This window comes from Syzygium oleosum, unplaced genomic scaffold (assembly GCF_021117445.2).
Source record: "Syzygium oleosum isolate NSW1041296 unplaced genomic scaffold, Sole_v2.1 Sole_v2.02, whole genome shotgun sequence".
Taxonomy (NCBI): domain Eukaryota; kingdom Viridiplantae; phylum Streptophyta; class Magnoliopsida; order Myrtales; family Myrtaceae; genus Syzygium; species Syzygium oleosum.
Window position 1 is genome coordinate 22726995 of NW_026607486.1, and position 17408 is coordinate 22744402.

At 40.3% G+C, this 17408-nt stretch overlaps 3 protein-coding genes across 6 annotated transcripts; 1 reads left to right on the forward strand and 2 right to left on the reverse strand.

Annotated features, from left to right (window-relative positions):
* Positions 1 to 146: 146 nt before the first annotated feature.
* On the reverse strand, positions 147 to 1730 carry LOC115684924 (uncharacterized). Of its 3 annotated transcripts, XM_030609876.2 has the most exons (3): positions 1586 to 1717; positions 969 to 1459; positions 147 to 757 (listed from the first exon to the last, which is right to left on the reverse strand). In XM_030609876.2, the coding sequence occupies exons 2-3, from the start codon at positions 996 to 998 to the stop codon at positions 521 to 523; spliced, it is 267 nt and encodes an 88-aa protein (XP_030465736.1). In that variant the 5' UTR covers positions 999 to 1459; positions 1586 to 1717; the 3' UTR covers positions 147 to 520. The 3 variants fall into 3 exon arrangements, with proteins under 3 accessions (XP_030465736.1, XP_056160069.1, XP_030465738.1); XM_056304094.1 differs by lacking the exon at positions 969 to 1459 and having other exon boundaries at positions 1586 to 1730; XM_030609878.2 differs by having other exon boundaries at positions 855 to 1716.
* Positions 1731 to 3668: 1938 nt separating this feature from the next.
* Positions 3669 to 11881, reverse strand: LOC115684903 (flowering time control protein FY). 2 transcript variants are annotated; one of them, XM_030609848.2, is made up of 18 exons: positions 11483 to 11881; positions 10497 to 10588; positions 10157 to 10225; positions 9958 to 10062; positions 9633 to 9728; positions 9458 to 9540; positions 9211 to 9282; positions 9036 to 9133; positions 7783 to 7842; positions 7637 to 7697; positions 7469 to 7556; positions 7254 to 7317; positions 6998 to 7076; positions 6102 to 6191; positions 5619 to 5707; positions 4972 to 5438; positions 4550 to 4801; positions 3669 to 3913 (listed from the first exon to the last, which is right to left on the reverse strand). In XM_030609848.2, the coding sequence occupies exons 1-18, from the start codon at positions 11670 to 11672 to the stop codon at positions 3845 to 3847; spliced, it is 2124 nt and encodes a 707-aa protein (XP_030465708.1). In that variant the 5' UTR covers positions 11673 to 11881; the 3' UTR covers positions 3669 to 3844. The 2 variants fall into 2 exon arrangements, with proteins under 2 accessions (XP_030465708.1, XP_030465709.1); XM_030609849.2 differs by having other exon boundaries at positions 4972 to 5435; positions 11483 to 11861.
* Positions 11882 to 14304: 2423 nt separating this feature from the next.
* On the forward strand, positions 14305 to 17071 carry LOC115684947 (protein SENSITIVITY TO RED LIGHT REDUCED 1). The gene is made up of 2 exons (XM_030609912.2): positions 14305 to 14598; positions 16084 to 17071. The coding sequence occupies exon 2, from the start codon at positions 16116 to 16118 to the stop codon at positions 16926 to 16928; it is 813 nt and encodes a 270-aa protein (XP_030465772.1). The 5' UTR covers positions 14305 to 14598; positions 16084 to 16115; the 3' UTR covers positions 16929 to 17071.
* The last annotated feature ends 337 nt before the right edge of the window (positions 17072 to 17408 follow it).

Here is a 17408-nt window from a genome sequence, read left to right on the forward strand (position 1 = left end):
CCCCAACAAGCCAAACAGACTACTTGTTCTTAATACCAGTATTTCTCTACTCTGGACAAGAAGGGAGAAAGCTTTCTCTTGAAACAATAAATTGAGCATCATCTCCAATATATAATTGCAGAATGTCATCGACAGATGTTGAGTAGTTATTGAACAGTTGACGAATCTAATCTGCTGATAAACCATACAATAGACTTCTGATAATGTTAAAGGATGCTGCCTAAACCGGGCTAATTTTTTTTAACCGGGCTAATTAAGCCAATGGACAAAACGAAACAGAGAAAACAGAGATATTAACTGTGGGATAATTAGTATCAGAGTTGATTACTGACCAATCTCAAATTTACGGCACCTGCTCCCCTCACAACCTACATTAGTGACTTAAAAATCTTAGTTGACTCAACCCAACCTATATACTACAAGATTGATAATATGATCCATATTACCAAAAATGAGGGACAAGGCATTAAGGATGCGACCTTTGGACATTTATATAAAGATCTGCGTTTGGTGGGGAGAATCAGCCCGAGACCAGCTTTACCACTATGCTGATAACGTTTAAGATGATAAGCGGAACCCTTAGGTATTGGGTTGCATTGATGAGACCAAGAACCTGCCCTTTCAGTGACTTGACCTTGCCTCCTGGAAATTCTTGAAAGGTCCACCCTTGCGGAGTGAGGAAACGGTCCTCGTTCAATATTGCCAGTGCATTTGCAAGAAGCAAAAGGCCTTCAAGCAACGTCCACAAACCCATTCCCTGTATCAGGATATTTTATGAATCAGATGGTGAAATTGTAGGCTTGCATCGACAAGAAAACTTAATGAATATCAAGGCGAGTGGTTCCAAATCCAACCTTCCAGCGTTGCTTAACATTGTGGTGCCCCACTTTCCAGTTAAATAAATGAGTAGCAGCTAATTAAAGCGAGGGGAGGGTAACAAAACCACATTAGTCCTGAATTGCTATTACCAGCAGATACTCTAACATGGTTCCATCCATCGCCACATTGGGAAGAAGGCATTTAATCTGAGATGGTCATCGAATCGCTGTTCTTTGCATATGCCTCTCGTCAAAAAATGAGCACAGCATCACGTAATGGAAAATATCCTCGAGGGGATCGAGGCAAAACGCTGAATTTTTACATCACCAACCGTTTTATCTCTTACAGTCCAACGAATTTTACAGGTATCGCCTTATTCAGTAAAATATCCGGAATGTTCAAGCGCCAGTGGCAGGATTTATCGAAATTTGCAAAATGTTTCCTTTTCTTGGATGAGTTTCATGAGATGTTTTCAAACCGATGGCTTAACGATATCTTGTACATTTGGTTCTATCAAGATCAGACTGAGGGATACTACTACACCATACAGGATCAGAATAAGGAGGCAAACGGGATAGCCAGTTTCATCAACAGATACCACAAAGTCAAGACATCGCATGCAAAAGCACTGAGGTGCCACCTAAATTGAATGCAATAAAAAGAAAGCAGAGTTTCAGAATTTCCTGTTAATACCCAAAAAGATTCTGCAAATGACTATAGCTATACGATTTGCGTTGTGATTGAAATGAAAAGGAAGGCGACTCACCCTGATTCTTGAAACCGAAACGCGCGAAGCAAGCAAAAATTGGAATGTCGAAGAAACGAAACAGAGCAAGCTATGACAAACGAAGCAAAATCAGTTTTGATCCGGCGACAAGACAACTGCTTTTGAGTCCGATGGTTGGAGTCGGGACAGTTTTCATCCTTTTTTACAAGGCTGCGCCAATTGGCCGCCGATGTTTGAACTTCTTCAATATCCACCCCTACATTTTGGCATCTGCTCTAATGTGCCCCTGAAATTGAGTCCGATCAAATTCTCGTCAAATTTTAATGGAAGAATAACATAAATAGTTCCTGAACTTTGTCGCAATGCGCAATGTGGTCCATGAACTTTTAATTTGTTCAATATAGTATCTAAACTTTAGCCCAATATGTAATGTGGTCCTTAAACTTTTAGTTTATTCATTGTCGTCCCTAAACTTTTGGTACATGTTCAATGTAGTCTCTGAACTATGTGAAAATGCTCAATATAGTCCCTAAACTTGAATTAATAGAAGAACTGAATTGAATACTTTCATATAGTTCCGGGACTAAATTGAATATGTACCAAAAATTCATGAACAACATACACGTTGGGCCAAAGTTCACGAATTGTTTGTCATTTTCCCAACTTTAATTGCATGCTCTCACATGACCTTTATGATGGTGCCAGCTATGAAGGGCAAGGATGTGCAGGAAATTCAGGCTGAGTTACATTTTGCCCCTAGGCTTTGCGATTATTACAGATTATCCCAATACTCGGAAACATTTTGTCGAGGGTAACTTTGTCCTGAAGTTGATGACTAAGACAGGTACTTTGTTTCGGGGCAGGATTCGCATGGACGGTCCTTCCGAATAACCTCGAATTTCTCAATAAAGTGCCCAAGTAAAGACTCAGCATAGTCGGCGACTTGGTAGGGGAGCCAAGATGCATGCAAGTTTCACGCACCTTGGTCTTAGGAAAAAAAGAAAGTTACAGAAAGTTCTAATCTAATAGCTTCATTCCATCATATTCTAAAAGGTTAAAAATATCTTTCATAGTAAAACTACAATCTATAAACTTATTTTTCGTATCTATCACTTGGCCAATAGTTACGAGAAATTAATTAGTAAGTGAACATTATTTTTATTACCCCTTTTTTTCAACTGCGCAGATATAAAACTACCTAATCCTCTAAATCAATATTCTTCTTGGCGCCTGCCTTGATTACAAGTCAGATGACTCAATGTTCTCCATCCTCCTATAGCATGGTTCGTCCGAAACATTCTATGAGCAAGTCACCAAGATAATTGTCTTGCTCATGATGGGTCTGTTTTTTTTTGGGGGGGTGGTTGGTTTCGTTATCAGGTTTTGTCTCTTGAGGTTGTGATCCTTTCCGATGTGAGTTGAATTAGAAAAAGAAAAGTTGAAAAGGCACCCTCGTTACGCTCGATCAGTATGGCTTCTCCAGATTCTCTTCCATATATAATAAACACACACATATATATCATGGCCAAAAATCAATTTTTCAAAGAGTTCCCAAAAAAAAAACATGCACGCCATAAGATGAATAATAACCTGCTTCTGAAACAGTCCATAGGAAGGCAAAAGGCTTTTTGAACATATTACGGTAATAATATGAACTTTGCAGATATTCAAAAAGGTTTGAACAAGTCCATCAATTTATTCACAAAACTCTTATCAATTCCAAATTTAAACTCGACATATGTACATTTCAAAGATCCAATGCACGAGCCTTAACTGTTACAAAAAAGAAGTATCACATAAAATTTGTTCCGAACAGATCTTAATTTGGATTTTTTTTATATACAATGACTGACTGGCATGACCCATTTTAGTATTGCAAACTACACTTTTTGAGGGGATTACCATGCGCAAACAAACCTAGAATATGGCATTAAAATGCATTATACAAACCAAATTAATGGTCATCCCCTCACGTTTATGTCTCTCACCTAAAATCAAAACTCTCTTAAGAAACCATGAACATTCAAGAAATTTTTTTTGTTGGACTATTATTTGCACTGCAATAAAACATCTTCAGAATCACTGTCCCATGCCAACAGATCATGCAACTAAGAACCAAGAAGATATAAATAGTGTTTTCTGATGCATTGCCACATAAAAGAGCTGGATACATGTTTTACAGAAAGGAATAAAGAAAGAGAAATAAAAAAGAGAGACGCCAGAACTACAACACTAGAAGGGAATAAAAAATTAATGAAGCCCCTTCGGAATGCGACAAACTTCGACACAACAAGGAAGTCATTGAGGTGCTTGACCATGTGGTGGACCGGGAGGTGGTGGGGGAGGCATACCAGATTGACTTCCAGGCTGCAAAGAAAATACAGGTCAGCTTCTGCCGAATTAGAATGGTGTGCTTCTTATCATGGGGATCGCTATTTAAGAAAAAGACCAAATGCATCTAAGTCGCGGCGAAAAATAATACTACTGACAACAGAATGAGATGATTATCTAGCCACCCAGCTATTTGTTGAAAGAATAGGAGTGCAAATACAAGCTTATAGAAAGAAGTGCTTCAAAAGAGAAATAAAATGTTCTCGCAGCAGCAGCAGCGCCAACAAAAACCAAGCATTTTTGCATCATAGCCTTCTGTCTTGTATCGAATCTTACTACTCAAGACTCTTAAGTACTTTAGAGTTATTTGGTCTAATAAACTGAGAAAGCTCACTCATGTGTTTTTAGAATGTAATCAGCACTGAAGTTCTAACCTAGCTTCTCTCATGAGAAGGCCTCGAGTCCTTTCACCACTACATGGAAGTATCTGAGGTCATGGAAGTGCATCCTCAAGTTACTAACCAAAACTCCTCTCTTACAATGAACATTAGATTCAGCCAATGACAGAAAATTCTGAAAGGCATCCCAGTCATGAATCAGAAACCACTGAGAATAGTTCAGCAACTTAATAGCGACTCGGCCTTTTTCTAACGGCAGATTCAATTATCATACCTGAAAAGGATTGAAACCTGGCATCATAGGCATTTGTCCACCTTGTGGACGGTTAAATGGACCACCTGCTGGATACATTTGTGCCCCACCTCCACTCGATGGCCCTTGCATATTTGGCAAACTACCAGGAAAACCCCCAACTGGAGGAGGTCCGCCACTTGAAGGTAACGATCCCGAGTGCATTGGGTTCATGCCCATATAATGGCCTTGTGGCATGGGAGGAACCATCTGATTCATCGTACCTTGCATGCCCTTCAATTAAAAAATAAATACACTCGCCTATTAATGCTTCTGGGAACAAACATCAAAACCAACAATACAACTCTTGCGCAATATCCTTTTTCCTATATATGCATTCGCAATGGACATGAGGTGGTTCCTGAAGACAGAACAAGTAAAGACGCAGGCATTGAAGAAGGTACCTGTGAGGGCATATTAAGTGGAGGCAGCTGGGGTGGAGGTCGAGGTAAATGAGGATGAGGAAGCAAAGGTAAATGTGATGGAGGTTGTAACTGTGGCATATTCGGAGGTGGCATAGGCAAAGGAGCCATTTGCTGTGGGAATGGTTGATGTTGTTGCTGTTGCTGGATTTGCTGAGGATTTTGTTGATAAGGTTGCTGCTGATTAACAGCAAGAAGGGAGGGATGTGGACCAGGTGGTAGAGGAGGAGCTCCTACAGGCATTGAACCTAGTGGCTGCTTCTGCTCTCCCTGAGAAGAAAAATCTAACGAAGGAATTGACAGCGGCATGGCAACTCCTACACCTGGAATGGTCCCATCATTTCGAGACAAGCCCCCGCCAAACGGTCCTGGGGTTGTTGGGGTTTCAGGTACAGGAAAATTGCCAGGCATGCGGCCAGCAAGAGCAGGGTTTTGTTCACCATAACCTGCTATAGATCAATCAATGCTTAGTTTCAAGAGAATATCTAACATCAGCTACATGCTAAATCATGCCTAAAATAATTAGCATTTTCTTGTCTCTTTATGATAAAAGCAGCAAGTCCACTGTATTCAAGAAGTGTTCGACTAAATTTAATACAGTGGGTCCACAAAACAGAGCAGAAACTAACCTTGGTTGGGTCCCACGTTAAATTTATCACGAGGAGTATCACCTGGCCTATTTCTGCACCAAAACCTGGTTGTATGATCATTGCTACCACTGCAGTAAGAACAAAACACAGTTAGTAGTTGAGAGCAGAAGTCAGTTACATTTAGACTACTGACGAGATCATACAAAATCCAGGTGATTTGCAGACAATATAGCACCAGATAGCAGATCACCCACTTACACCTTTTCTAGTAAATGAAAGGAAGGGTTTGTTTACTACGACCCAAAATTATTAGTTTTAGCTTTCCGGTCTCTTAAAAGTTTACAGTTTTTTGTTTTGCTAAAATGACAAATTAAAGGATTTTGAATGTTTATGTCCATGTGTTTTTAAAGATTTGAGGTTGTCAATATCACACAATTTACAGATGCTAGAAGCACAGGAAAAAGCAAAAGGCCAGAAGTATAAACCACCCGAACCACACCCATAAAAATAACTCAGATTTACCTGCAGAGCAAATAGCCAATGGGATGCCATGCAAGGTCCCATACACTGTTTTCATGTACATTGGATATTTCAATCTGAGGAGTTTCATGCCTGATAAATTGTTTCTGACAGTTAGAAGACACTAAAGACAGCCAAAAACTGAAAGTACAAAAGAAAATAAAACAAATAACAATTGTTGGAATTAGCCAAGCAACAGGACTGACTAATTAACTAATGTATCCATGCAGTCCATAGAAGAGTGGCAAGAAAGTGAATTACACGTAATTTATAGAGTGACCCCAGATCAAGTCTCACTAAATATCTCACATTTACCTTGATCCAACTATCAACTACAGTCCGTCCAACAAAACCCTACCTTTTCCTCTTCCTGTTCAAGGTAAGTGTAATTTAAAGGACATGGTAAATTCCATTTTTACCTTGCTTCCAGATGTCAACTTTAGTCCATTTGCAAGTATCTTTTTCTTTCTCATTCAAGATAAGTGTACTTTGGATCTTCATGTGCGAGTAGAAGAAACCCTCATATATCTACTAGACATACATTCTACAGAGGAAATGTTTCCTCAGATGGCATGGAAAATGACGTTCCAATTTTTCACACCTGCTTAAAAATGTTTAGTTTAAACCTTCCCTACTTAACCTCACAGAGAGCCCCTACGGACCTCCAGGAAAGGGCAAGTCCATTACTAAATGTTGAGTCTTGTAAACAATGATATCAAAAGCTACTATTCGACCAATCACCTTTTCCACTTCAACTTTGTCTTCTGCGACAAAATTATGTTAATCTAATGGTGATGCTATGTATACTAAGACTAGCTTACAAAATTAGTTTGCAAAGTGATATAGCAAGCTGTGAAAGGATATTTGACAAGGTGGGCCAAATGCTATTAAATATGTACCCGACAAGCCAATGGAAGATGGATCCATCGAAGCTCCCACTGACAAAGTACTCCTCATGGAATGGATGCCAAGCCAATGCTATAAAATTTTGAAAAGTAAATGTTTCAATATGAATATCAAACGTAGCAATGAGGTTAAATAAGAGACATTAACTTTAGTCCAACACACTGAGAAGCTAAGAGTGGATCTTACTCGACTAACTCTAACTAATAATTGTAACTATAGCAAGCAACAAAATATTTGGTCATCACTCACCAGTGACATCCTTCCGATGACCACGGAAAGATTCAAGCTCCTTCATAGCCCTGATGTCATAGAGCTGCACTCACAAGGTACTATCTTAGACTATAATCGATGGCGGACAAACCAAAAATATATATCAAAAACAATGAAAGGACAATGCTTGATGGCAATCAAGTATCAAGCCCAATCCTGCCATTTAATGACAGCCAAATTGAAAAAGTAAGCACCTTGATGATTTGATCCTTAGCAGCAGTTAACACCCAGTTTCCATTTTGGTTCCACTTGACACAAAGCACTGTATTCTTGTGGCCATGACTTCAAGAGACATGTATTATATCTCAGAAAGTATGAGGATAAACTAACCCTTCAAAAGTTCAAAGATATAGAGCACTTACAATGAACAAAGCTCCCTTCCTGATTTAGCATCCCATAGTTTTACAAGATTGTCCTTACCGCCTAATAAGCGACAAAAAAAATGTGATGATGGTGCCCGAGAAACTTATGAATCTTAGGGAAAAGATTATGGCAAAACTTTGTAAACCTGAAACCAACAACGATTTGGTAGGGTGCCAATCAACGCTCTTCACATCCCAACCATGACCTGCCTGAGTTCAACCCACACATAAAAAGAAGTCTTGGTTCATTGTCAGCAAAGCTGGCATGACACATATACACACAGACTATTCATATTTCACAGCAAAGGATTCAAAAGATAAGTCTTCCAGCCATATAATCTATACGAGATGTAAGTGACATTACCACTGGGAAAAAAAGGAAACATAGACATCCGGTCATTTCCAAGTGCAAAACAAGGAGGAATACATCACATGTGTGAAAGCTAGTAAATAGGGAATCATCCTTAAATTCACATGAAAAATTCTAATGCTCTGTGGTTATGTGACTTTATTGTCTCAAAGTTTTAAAAAACAAAACGTCAACAACAATCTGTAGATTCACCCAAGTAGGCATGACGACTGTCGCAAAACTAACAACCGACAATTGTCTTAGAGCCATGGCTTCCTTGGTGACAGTAGCCTCCAAAACAAGACCACTGATAAATGAGCACACCAGGTTAGTTAATTTCCAAGGAAAGTCAAACTGTTACTTGAAAGTTATTCAATTGATGGAAACACTTCTACATCCTACTGACTCATAATTGGAATACACTCCCTCAAACTGATTCTTTCAAGGGACTGATTATTTTCAAATTATTTCCTTTTCATGACTGAAGGATGAACTTATTCAATAAATACTGAAGATTTTGGAAAAAAATACACAGTTTTCGGAACTAAATGGCTTCGATGCGCAAAAGTTTTTTAAATATTGTGTTCTTCAAAACCTATGTCGTCTTGCACTACTGTTGCAACAAATTAAAAGATGCTATGCCATTTAACTCTCCTTTTTGGACCTAAAATTAGTCAAACACTAAACAAACTATCCATCTCCATGAACATGATGTTAGACATAACAAGACGGTTAAAATATTGACCAAGTAAAAGAATATAAGCAGTAAGCTTTGTACACTTGAAGACACTCCCAGCAAAATTCTACAGTGACATTTTAAGTGAATTACTATCTTTTTTTTTTTTTTGTGTGTCCTAAAGAACTCCAGAAATTTAAAGCATCTACAGCCAACAAAAGGTGCAGATAAATTCATGCAACTTCACCAAAGGTCAAATTTAAAACGAATCATGCGAATTCTCATGACTAAAGTAATACGAAAAGGCAAAGGAGCTCCATGCTGACTATACAGCAAAAGTGACACAATCTTGCAATAGAGTTTGGTCACATTACCAGATAACGAACGCTCTTCTTGGCATCGAGCAAAGTCCCAGACTTTAACAGTAGTATCATCGGAGCAGGAACAGAACTTCAAGTCTGTCCTACAGAAGCTGTTGCAAAAGTTCAATCATGACATGCCCCATATAGCTAGGGTGCAGGCATAAATATCGGTGTTCGTAAGGCTCACCTTAAGTCTCGAACTGATTCTTTATGAGCAGATTTATTAGCCTTCACATTGTTCATGTTGTTCTGCCAATACCTGAGAGATATTCCCGGCAAACACAATAACATGAGCAATAAAAGAAAATGCTGAGATCAACACGTTTGTGCATCCATGAGAGGCTTTTTTTTTTTTTGGGGGGGGGGGGGGGGGGGAATTATAATTTAAATGTGAAAATTTGTCCTCTAAAAAAGGGAAATATTGAATGATGTACTTTATAGATCCTCCATCATCGCCAGAAACCATCCAATTGTCATTGTGACTCCACACCATTGACCTAATTGCTTGATCATGTGCCTAGAAATCAGACAATGCACCAAACCCTATTAACTAAACATTCCTCCCGGTTTCTCAAAAACAAGGAATAAGGATTTAGCCACTTATTACACCTGAAGAATCATTTCAAAATTGAAGGACTGTCCATTCCAAAGAGTGAATTCGCCGCTATGAGAGCCTGTAATGAGACGCCGCCCCGTAGGAGTCCACTTAGAAAGACAAAGAAAAGGTCAGCAAACACTTAAATGAACTTAAATGACATGGAAAAGAACTTAAATGACAAGTACTGGTCAAGTTTGGCAGTGCTGTAGAATTTTATATGCTAGGGCCGCAAGATGTATAAACTCAAGAAGCCGGTTCTTTCTCCCTTTAGAAAAGATATTATGTTGCTGCTTTATAGAGAAAGAGCGACCCATTCTAAAAGATGGTTCCTCTCACCAAAACTCGATTGATTGAACAACGATTCTTGTTTACTGACGTATGAACAAACTTTGCAGCAAAGCTTGTGGAAGGATTATCTGAATATGCAACAGCTGGTAACATCTGCATGAAGGATAGGTAGATAATAAAAGATCCTCAAACAGTATCAATTCAGTATATAATAGGGCATGATTAAAAAAGCACAGATGATGCTCACATCAATGGCTGCAGCTGGTGTAGGCTGCAACACCGTCCTGTCTCTAGAATCCCTCTGCCACATACGAATCTGCAAAACACAATTACAAGCTTCACAACCAAACTCAAACAGACTTGCACAGCATCACAACTAACTAACAGCTTCAGAAAATTGAAAGCATCCAAAGGTAGGTCGGTAATAAATATACAACCAGTTCTAAGAAAAGAAATCTATAGGATAGAAAGAGCCAAAAAATAAAATGCATGCGATTTCCTGTGAAAACCAAAAAGTAACAATGCCACAAGCAGATGTTGAACCGCTTTCATTTAGTGTAGCATGCACAAGATGGTATGAAAGATACCTGCATATACCGCACAACAGTGCTAGTGTAGTCAACTGCCCTCCTTTGTGTAAGCTTTCTCATTCTTTTCGCAGCAAAATTATCGGTATGAGCTGCATATAAAGACAGAAAGAAGAAACTGAATGGCGATTCTTCTATCATTCTCCTGAGCATACAACATAATTCATAACAGTACGAGGACCCAATTGATCGATCCAAAATTAACTAATATTAACCTAGTCATTTCTTACGAAAATTTGTCATTCACGGTATTGTAACTGGCTACAATGCATAGCTCCATGAAAATATCAGCAATCAATATCTCAATCTATTTTTTATAATATTGCAGAAGAACTTCTAAATTGTCCATGCCAGCGTGAAGAAGAGGCAAGGCAACTTTTTAGCAATGGGTCAAACCCTCCAAAGTTTTGGACACACACAGGCACATGCTACTAGCCAGGTAAAATAGAAGCTTCTAATAAAAGATGTGATAAAAAAGTCGTGATCTCAGTAATTCCTGCAAAGGGGAAGCTAAAAGAGGTACAGGAATGGTGAGGAAGCTGAACTAGATTTACACTTGCCATTTCTAAAATGAGACGGTCCACAAGTCGTTAATTATGCTCTGTTATGATTTGATAAACTGCAAAATCTCGATTGCCAATTGGTGAAGGGGAAGACAATACTATGCCCAGTACAAACAATACCGAAAGAAAATTTGAATTGTCGCCTCCCGACACCAGTGATTCTTTGCTCTGTACCACTAACTCTTTCTACACATAAGTCATTTCACGCACAAGCATCCTAACTTAAATGCCTCGGAAAAAGCGCTACGACTAACATCAAGGACCGCACCCTAATTCGGACTTATGAGCAAGAATGCCGACAGCTCGATAGCCAAATCCAATAGGAAATGAATACAGCATACCCTTGGCCAACCCCTAGGACAAGACATTTCTCGACGATATCATCCGATGCCACGAATGTACATATTGGTGCAGACACTGTACCGTCGTAAGGATGAGCTTGATGCGGAGGAGGCGGGCCCGGCTGGTGGTGCTGATAATCCGGAGGGGCGAGGTTGGTGGAGGAAGCGGAGGGTTGCCTCATCATCATCGGAGGCGGCGGCGGCGGGGGGCCCCGGTGGAACTCGCCACCTGGCTGCTGCTGCTGCTGCTGCTGGGGATCGCCGTACATCATGCTTGCGGACGCGCCGCGAACTCCGATCTCCGGCGACGGAGAGAGCGAGGGTGGTTCTCCGGCGGAGCGTGGCTCGCTCAGGTGGACCCAAGACCAGGGGATCGGGGACCTTCGAAACCCTAGTTCACTTCCGTTCTTCGACGGAGCAGAAGAGGAAGAAGAAGAAGAAGAAGAAGAAGAGCGGGAAAGGAAAAGGAGAGCGGATAAGCATTAGGCCCATATAGGATCCCGTTTTGGGCCCGGGAAGAGAGTTTCCCCACTTTTATTCGGGATATTCTTTCTTTTCTTTTGACAAAAATTGGGATTTTATTCTCTCTTTCTTTTGACCTGACAGTCCATTTATTTCGCAGAAAATGTACCATTTCTAATAAATATTTTCCATAAGTCATTTTTCAAGTAAATGATTTTATTTTCTGATATTTAGCTGAAACCTAAAAATCAATTAAAAAATATTTTCCGTTATTTGATGCAAAAAATCTGATTTGATTTTCCATAAGACAATTATTAAAAACAATTGAAATTTTTTATTTGTTATGTTTTTCTTTTCTTTTTTCTGTTTCTTTTTTCCTTCTTCCTCTCCGGCGCTCATTTGCTTCCTCGCCGCTATCCTCATCTCCTTTCCTCCAGCGACGATGGTCACAAGCGAGCTCGAGCTCGCTGGCCTCGCACGAGCCCGAGCTTGCCTGGATCTGGCGAGTCACAAGCTTGTCGGCCTCGGTCAATCCTTGAGCTCACCGACCTATGTCTTGGCCAATCGCCAAGGCACGTGGCCAACAGAGGAAGAAGGAGAAAGGAAAAGAAAGAAAAGAGAAAAGAAAAGGAATAAAATAATAATATGTAATTTTTTTCAAAAAAATTATATGAATAAACGTTCTATTAACTAAGTACCGACCCTAAGTAGGGGTGTGCAAAACGGACTACCCAAATTGAAAACCGCCTAGACCGGACTGGCGGTTTGATCCGATTACTGGGAGTGTCAATTCTCCCAATCCGATCCTCGGTTCCATCTTAGAACTGGATCAGACCGGGAACTAATCACCCCTCACCCTAACCACCGATGACCCGCGGACAGTTTTTGTGGACCTGGGCCTAAGGGTTGGGACTAAAGTTCGACCGTCGGGGATCGAACATGGTCTTTGTGGACCCTAGTTCGGGTGTTGGAGTATCGGGTACGAGCACTAGGGGTTCACCCCCACCCTGGATGGACCCGAGCGTGGGCGTCGAGGGCCTAGGGTTGAGCACCGTGGTCTCGGGCCGGGTCTTGATAGACCTGGGCTCGATCGCCGAAGACATGATCCTGAACGCTGGAATTAGGAATTAACGTTGGGGTTTTCGTGCTCAGTCGTAGAGTTTCGAGTCCCAATGTCAATATCAAGTCATATTTTGGAAAACGTTTTTCTCGTTCGTTTAAAGAGGAAACTATTTTCCTAAATTTAAACTTTGGTAGGAAAATATTTTCCGTTAACTCATTTTCCAAAGCGCAATAAACATCGGAAAATAAGGGTTAAAGCCACCACTAGCCCCTTTAAGTCGCCACTCCGCTAAGCACGTGCCAAAACACTAATAACGTATTTATATAGGAAAAAAAAAATCAATTGTAATTGCGGATGCAGTTTCATATTTTTATTGGCGATGAACAAAGTTTTGTAATTTTTTTTATTGATAGGTTTTGATGGTGATGTTCGAGCCAATTTTTATAAGCCTCGACTAGTCTATCATTTCAGACAATCTTAAGCATGCACTCTCTCAAATGAAGATAACATATATAGGAATTTACATTAGGATAACTTAATAGAATACTAAACCATCTTGATGACCATTTTTTTCTTAAATCAAAAGAGTCTCTTACGATATAGATATTTTTTTTTGGCTTTGACTGTTAAATAAAATCATTACACAAGACTTCAATATGCTGTCCTACTCAAAAACCAATTGTAATCTAAAAAAATCAAAATTTTCAATCGATTCCCCTCTTCTCCTTCCCCTCGACCAGATCTTGGAAGGTGCAATTCTCGTAGGACTTTTTTTTTGTCTATTTTATTTTAATTTTTAACTCACTTTTAGACTTTTACCCTGCTTCTTTACAGAACGGGAGAGTCGAAATCCACATTTGACACAAAACGTCTTCACCACTAACTCCCGATAAGGTGGGGAATCGAATTTCTCACCTCTCCCTTCCCAAGTAGGAAAAGTGGCCACTGAGACAAACCCGAGTAGGACTTCAATTATAGAATTTGACTCACGAGACCTTCGGCAAAGCTTCCCTCACATTGGTGCCGAGGAACTTCCCAGCCACAATCGACCCCGGCTTTCTCTCTATTTCCATTCAAGGTTGAGGGGTAATATATATTAGTGAGGATAAGATTGGAATAAAATATTTCATTAAATCCCTTATTTGAAAATGCTAAAGCTCAAATAAAGAAGATTTGTGTCGAGCTTTTAGCATTTGGAGAAACTTTGAAAAATTACGCTACTTCAATTCAAGGATTTCTTCGACCAAAAAAAAAATTCAGGGATTTTTGGTCCGACAAAAAAAATATCAGCATTTTCGGAATTTTCTGAATTTTTTTTATTAATAGATTCGCATATACTTTTTCTTTAGCAATTTTATATTATTTTCTGCTTTTTCCATAGAAAATCAAAAGCGCAGCCGGAGAGAGGCAGAGCCGCAGAGGCAGGGAAGAAGAGGAATGCCCGAAAGAGAAGGTGCATTAGGGTTTCTCCATCTTCTCCGATTCTCCTGTCCCTCTTCCAAGTTCGCTCTGAATTCCGAAGCGGGATCGAACAGCGAAAGCGAACGCTTCGGTACGAGGAAGAGGAAGAGGAAGAGGACTCCATTCCAGAACGAACCAGGAGCTTGAGCTCGACAGCAATTTTCGATCCCTCGGATCCGGATCAAAACGCTCTCTCTTCTCCTGAATCGAAGGTAACTCCAAAAATTCACCAACTGCAACTCTCGACCTCTTTTTTGGCCGAATTCTCGCCTCGGCGAATGAGTCTTCCGGTCTCGATCTTAGCGCCAATGCCGGTGCATCAGTTTCGTGTTTGCTGTTCGATCGGTTCTTCTATGATGCATCGCGTCTTTCGCGTCGGGGTATTCGTAATTTGTTCGAGACGGGAAGAGTCGATTTCGCTCTGCCTCGGCAATGGGGAGAGTTTCGTAAGTCCCGTGTAAGATTCTGGTGCTGATATCATCAGGTTGGATCTGGCGATAGCATTTTTAGTTTGAGCTATCTATTTCTGTCTTGTGTATTGAAAGATCACTTTCGGTTCGATTCAAGCTAGAGGCGAATTTATCATAGCAAAGAAGAAGAAGAGGTTGGAGCATATGTGGACCATGTGGCTATAGCCGAGAACGAGTGAACTGCTCATAGTTTTCGAGTTTTGGTTCCTTTATCCAACTTGCAATTCTTGCATAGGATAAACAGGAAACTGATATAGAAGCATTTTCGAGCAAACTAGCGATACCCCTTCCTTCTTGTTGAGGGAGCCGTCCATCTCTCTTGGTTGCTTTGATTTTTAATTGGTGTTGATCACTATTTATTATGTCGACTGCAGTGAAGTGTAGATGATCAGGAAGTTTTGTCTGTTGCTTTGCAACTGAAAGGCATAGTTGTGGGGGACATGCATGCCATTCTCACTGTCTTACATCCTGTTCTGTTTGTGAAAACTGAAACTACTTTTCGACTGATTTAAAAGCAAGTGCTTTTTTGAAAGAATGAGCATACACGGGCGTCATTTGGATATTTGAGTTGATTGGAAGAGTATTATTCATATACTCGATTAACTTCTTACTTGGACTCCACGAGCTTCCTTGACTATTAAACGCAGTTGTTGCGTAAAATATAGAAGGATTCATAATAAAGCAGCATCTTTTCTGCTCTTTCCATCCTCGAAATCAATGTATAATGCCTAGATTCCTCCTTGGGTCGTCAACACGACATTGATGCTGTTGTCTGTTGAAGAAGAAATGATTAGATTCCTTGATTATTAAACGCAGATCCCATCTGTGATGTTTAGGGAATGAGTAATGAGAACATGCCTGTGCTAGTCTATGTTTCTGGATGACGTCTAACTGTACTTTGAAGGATAGAGTTCTGCAGATAGATAGTTTTGGTCATGCGCATGTCATCTTGGCTGACAATTCATTTGTAAAGACGGCTGATGATGACTACCTAAGTTTTGCAGTCAACCTTTCTGTTGCTGTCTATGTCGTCTTTAAGGTACCTAACAAAATGGGAGATAAGAAAACAGAAGTACATGGAGTGTATATGGCAGAATCAATGCATTCCTTTGTTGAATTTTTGTGTTGCTTTCCGCATACCGTGTATATGCTTGTCTTGCTTTCTCTGTTTTCTACCCCACACGGTCATTTTATGGATCACCCTGTTGACTTTCCATACTCGAGCAGGATCAAAATCAGGATAGAAGATCTTGCTTGACATGGCTGCTTCTGCCAAACCTCTTACCGTTGGAAATTGTTCCTTAAACGGAGAATGGACTGTTGTTGGACGACGGCGTGGCAAACAAAGAAGATATGTCCCGAGGATCAAACTTCCAGAAGTAAGAGAAGCATGGACTCCAGCAGATACCAACATTGATACTGAAAGAGTCTCAAAATTGCTGCAGAAGCTGGAGATATGTATGAAGAGGATGGAGACCTCTCAGTTCTACCGGCGTTTTGTGGAGCAAATTGCAAATTCAGAATCTTTTAATTGCTTTCGCCGGGTTTTGGGCTCTGAATCGGAGATGCAGGTGGTTGTTTATGGTATTGGCAGCATTGACTCATATGAAACCCCGAGGTTGCAGCTGAGTCTCTTATTATTGATGAAGAGAAAGTTCAGTTGGATGGGCGGCATAGAAGTTTTTGATCCCATACTTTCTGCAACAGAATCTCAAGTGTTACAAGCTCTTGGTTGCTATGTCCTCTCAGTTAATGAGCAAGGTCGTCGCTGTGCTCTAAAGCCCACGCTTTTTTACATGCCTCATTGCGAGGCTGAGTTATACGACAATCTTCTGCATGCCAATCAGGAGGCGGCCACGCTGAAGAACGTAGTACTGTTTGGAAATAGCTTCGAAACGTATGAGGAGTATGCATCTGCGATTAGAAATTCGTCCATAGTGCATTCTGCAGGGCATATATTGGCTCTTAAGAAATTCACATGTGAGTACAAAATCCAGATTGTGTCCGATGATTATTTTAAAGCCTTCCATGATTCAAGTTGGCATTTTTTCAGCAATGTGCATGACGCATAGCTGCTATTTGTGTAACCCTGACCAATTATTGTTGGATCAGCATTGTGAAAAACTATATGCTGGTGGAAATAGAATGGCTTTGGCGTTAAGTTATTGTGGGAAATTCATCTACGAATGAAATGGACTTAAACGAATCGTCCCTTGTGAGATAAGTTGTCATTTATCTTTTCCCCAATTCTCATTTACTTCCTAATGAGCATTAGCATTCGGAAATAAGTAGTCTTACTTTTCATGTTCTTCTTTTTCTTGGTGGCCTTTCTGTGCTGTTGCACAAATTGAAAGCTTAAGACGCTCGTAATATAAGCAACAAAATTGAAGGCCCTATTATAAGTATTCCCTTCGGGGCCCTCTATAGTCCGGTATTCCCCGACTCCCAACTTGCCAACGTTAACGATCCATCTTCGGCGCCCGGCGATGCAGCTCTATCGATGAAATCCCGAGCTCTCCTCGCACAAGAACTGGCTAATCACCTCAAAACAT

Coding starts and splice junctions, on each gene's coding strand:
- LOC115684947 (XM_030609912.2), top strand. CDS start 16,116: ATGGCTGCTTCTGCCAAACCTCTTACCGTTGGAAATTGTTCCTTAAAC.
- LOC115684924 (XM_030609876.2), bottom strand. CDS start 998: ATGGATGGAACCATGTTAGAGTATCTGCTG. Junction 758..968: donor CCATGTTAGAGTATCTGCTG/GTAATAGCAATT, acceptor ATCCTGATACAG/GGAATGGGTTTGTGGACGTT.
- LOC115684903 (XM_030609848.2), bottom strand. CDS start 11,672: ATGATGTACGGCGATCCCCAGCAGCAGCAGCAGCAGCAGCCAGGTGGC. Junction 10,589..11,482: donor TCAAGCTCATCCTTACGACG/GTACAGTGTCTG, acceptor CTTTATATGCAG/CTCATACCGATAATTTTGCT. Junction 9,729..9,957: donor GTTCAATCAATCGAGTTTTG/GTGAGAGGAACC, acceptor TGTCTTTCTAAG/TGGACTCCTACGGGGCGGCG.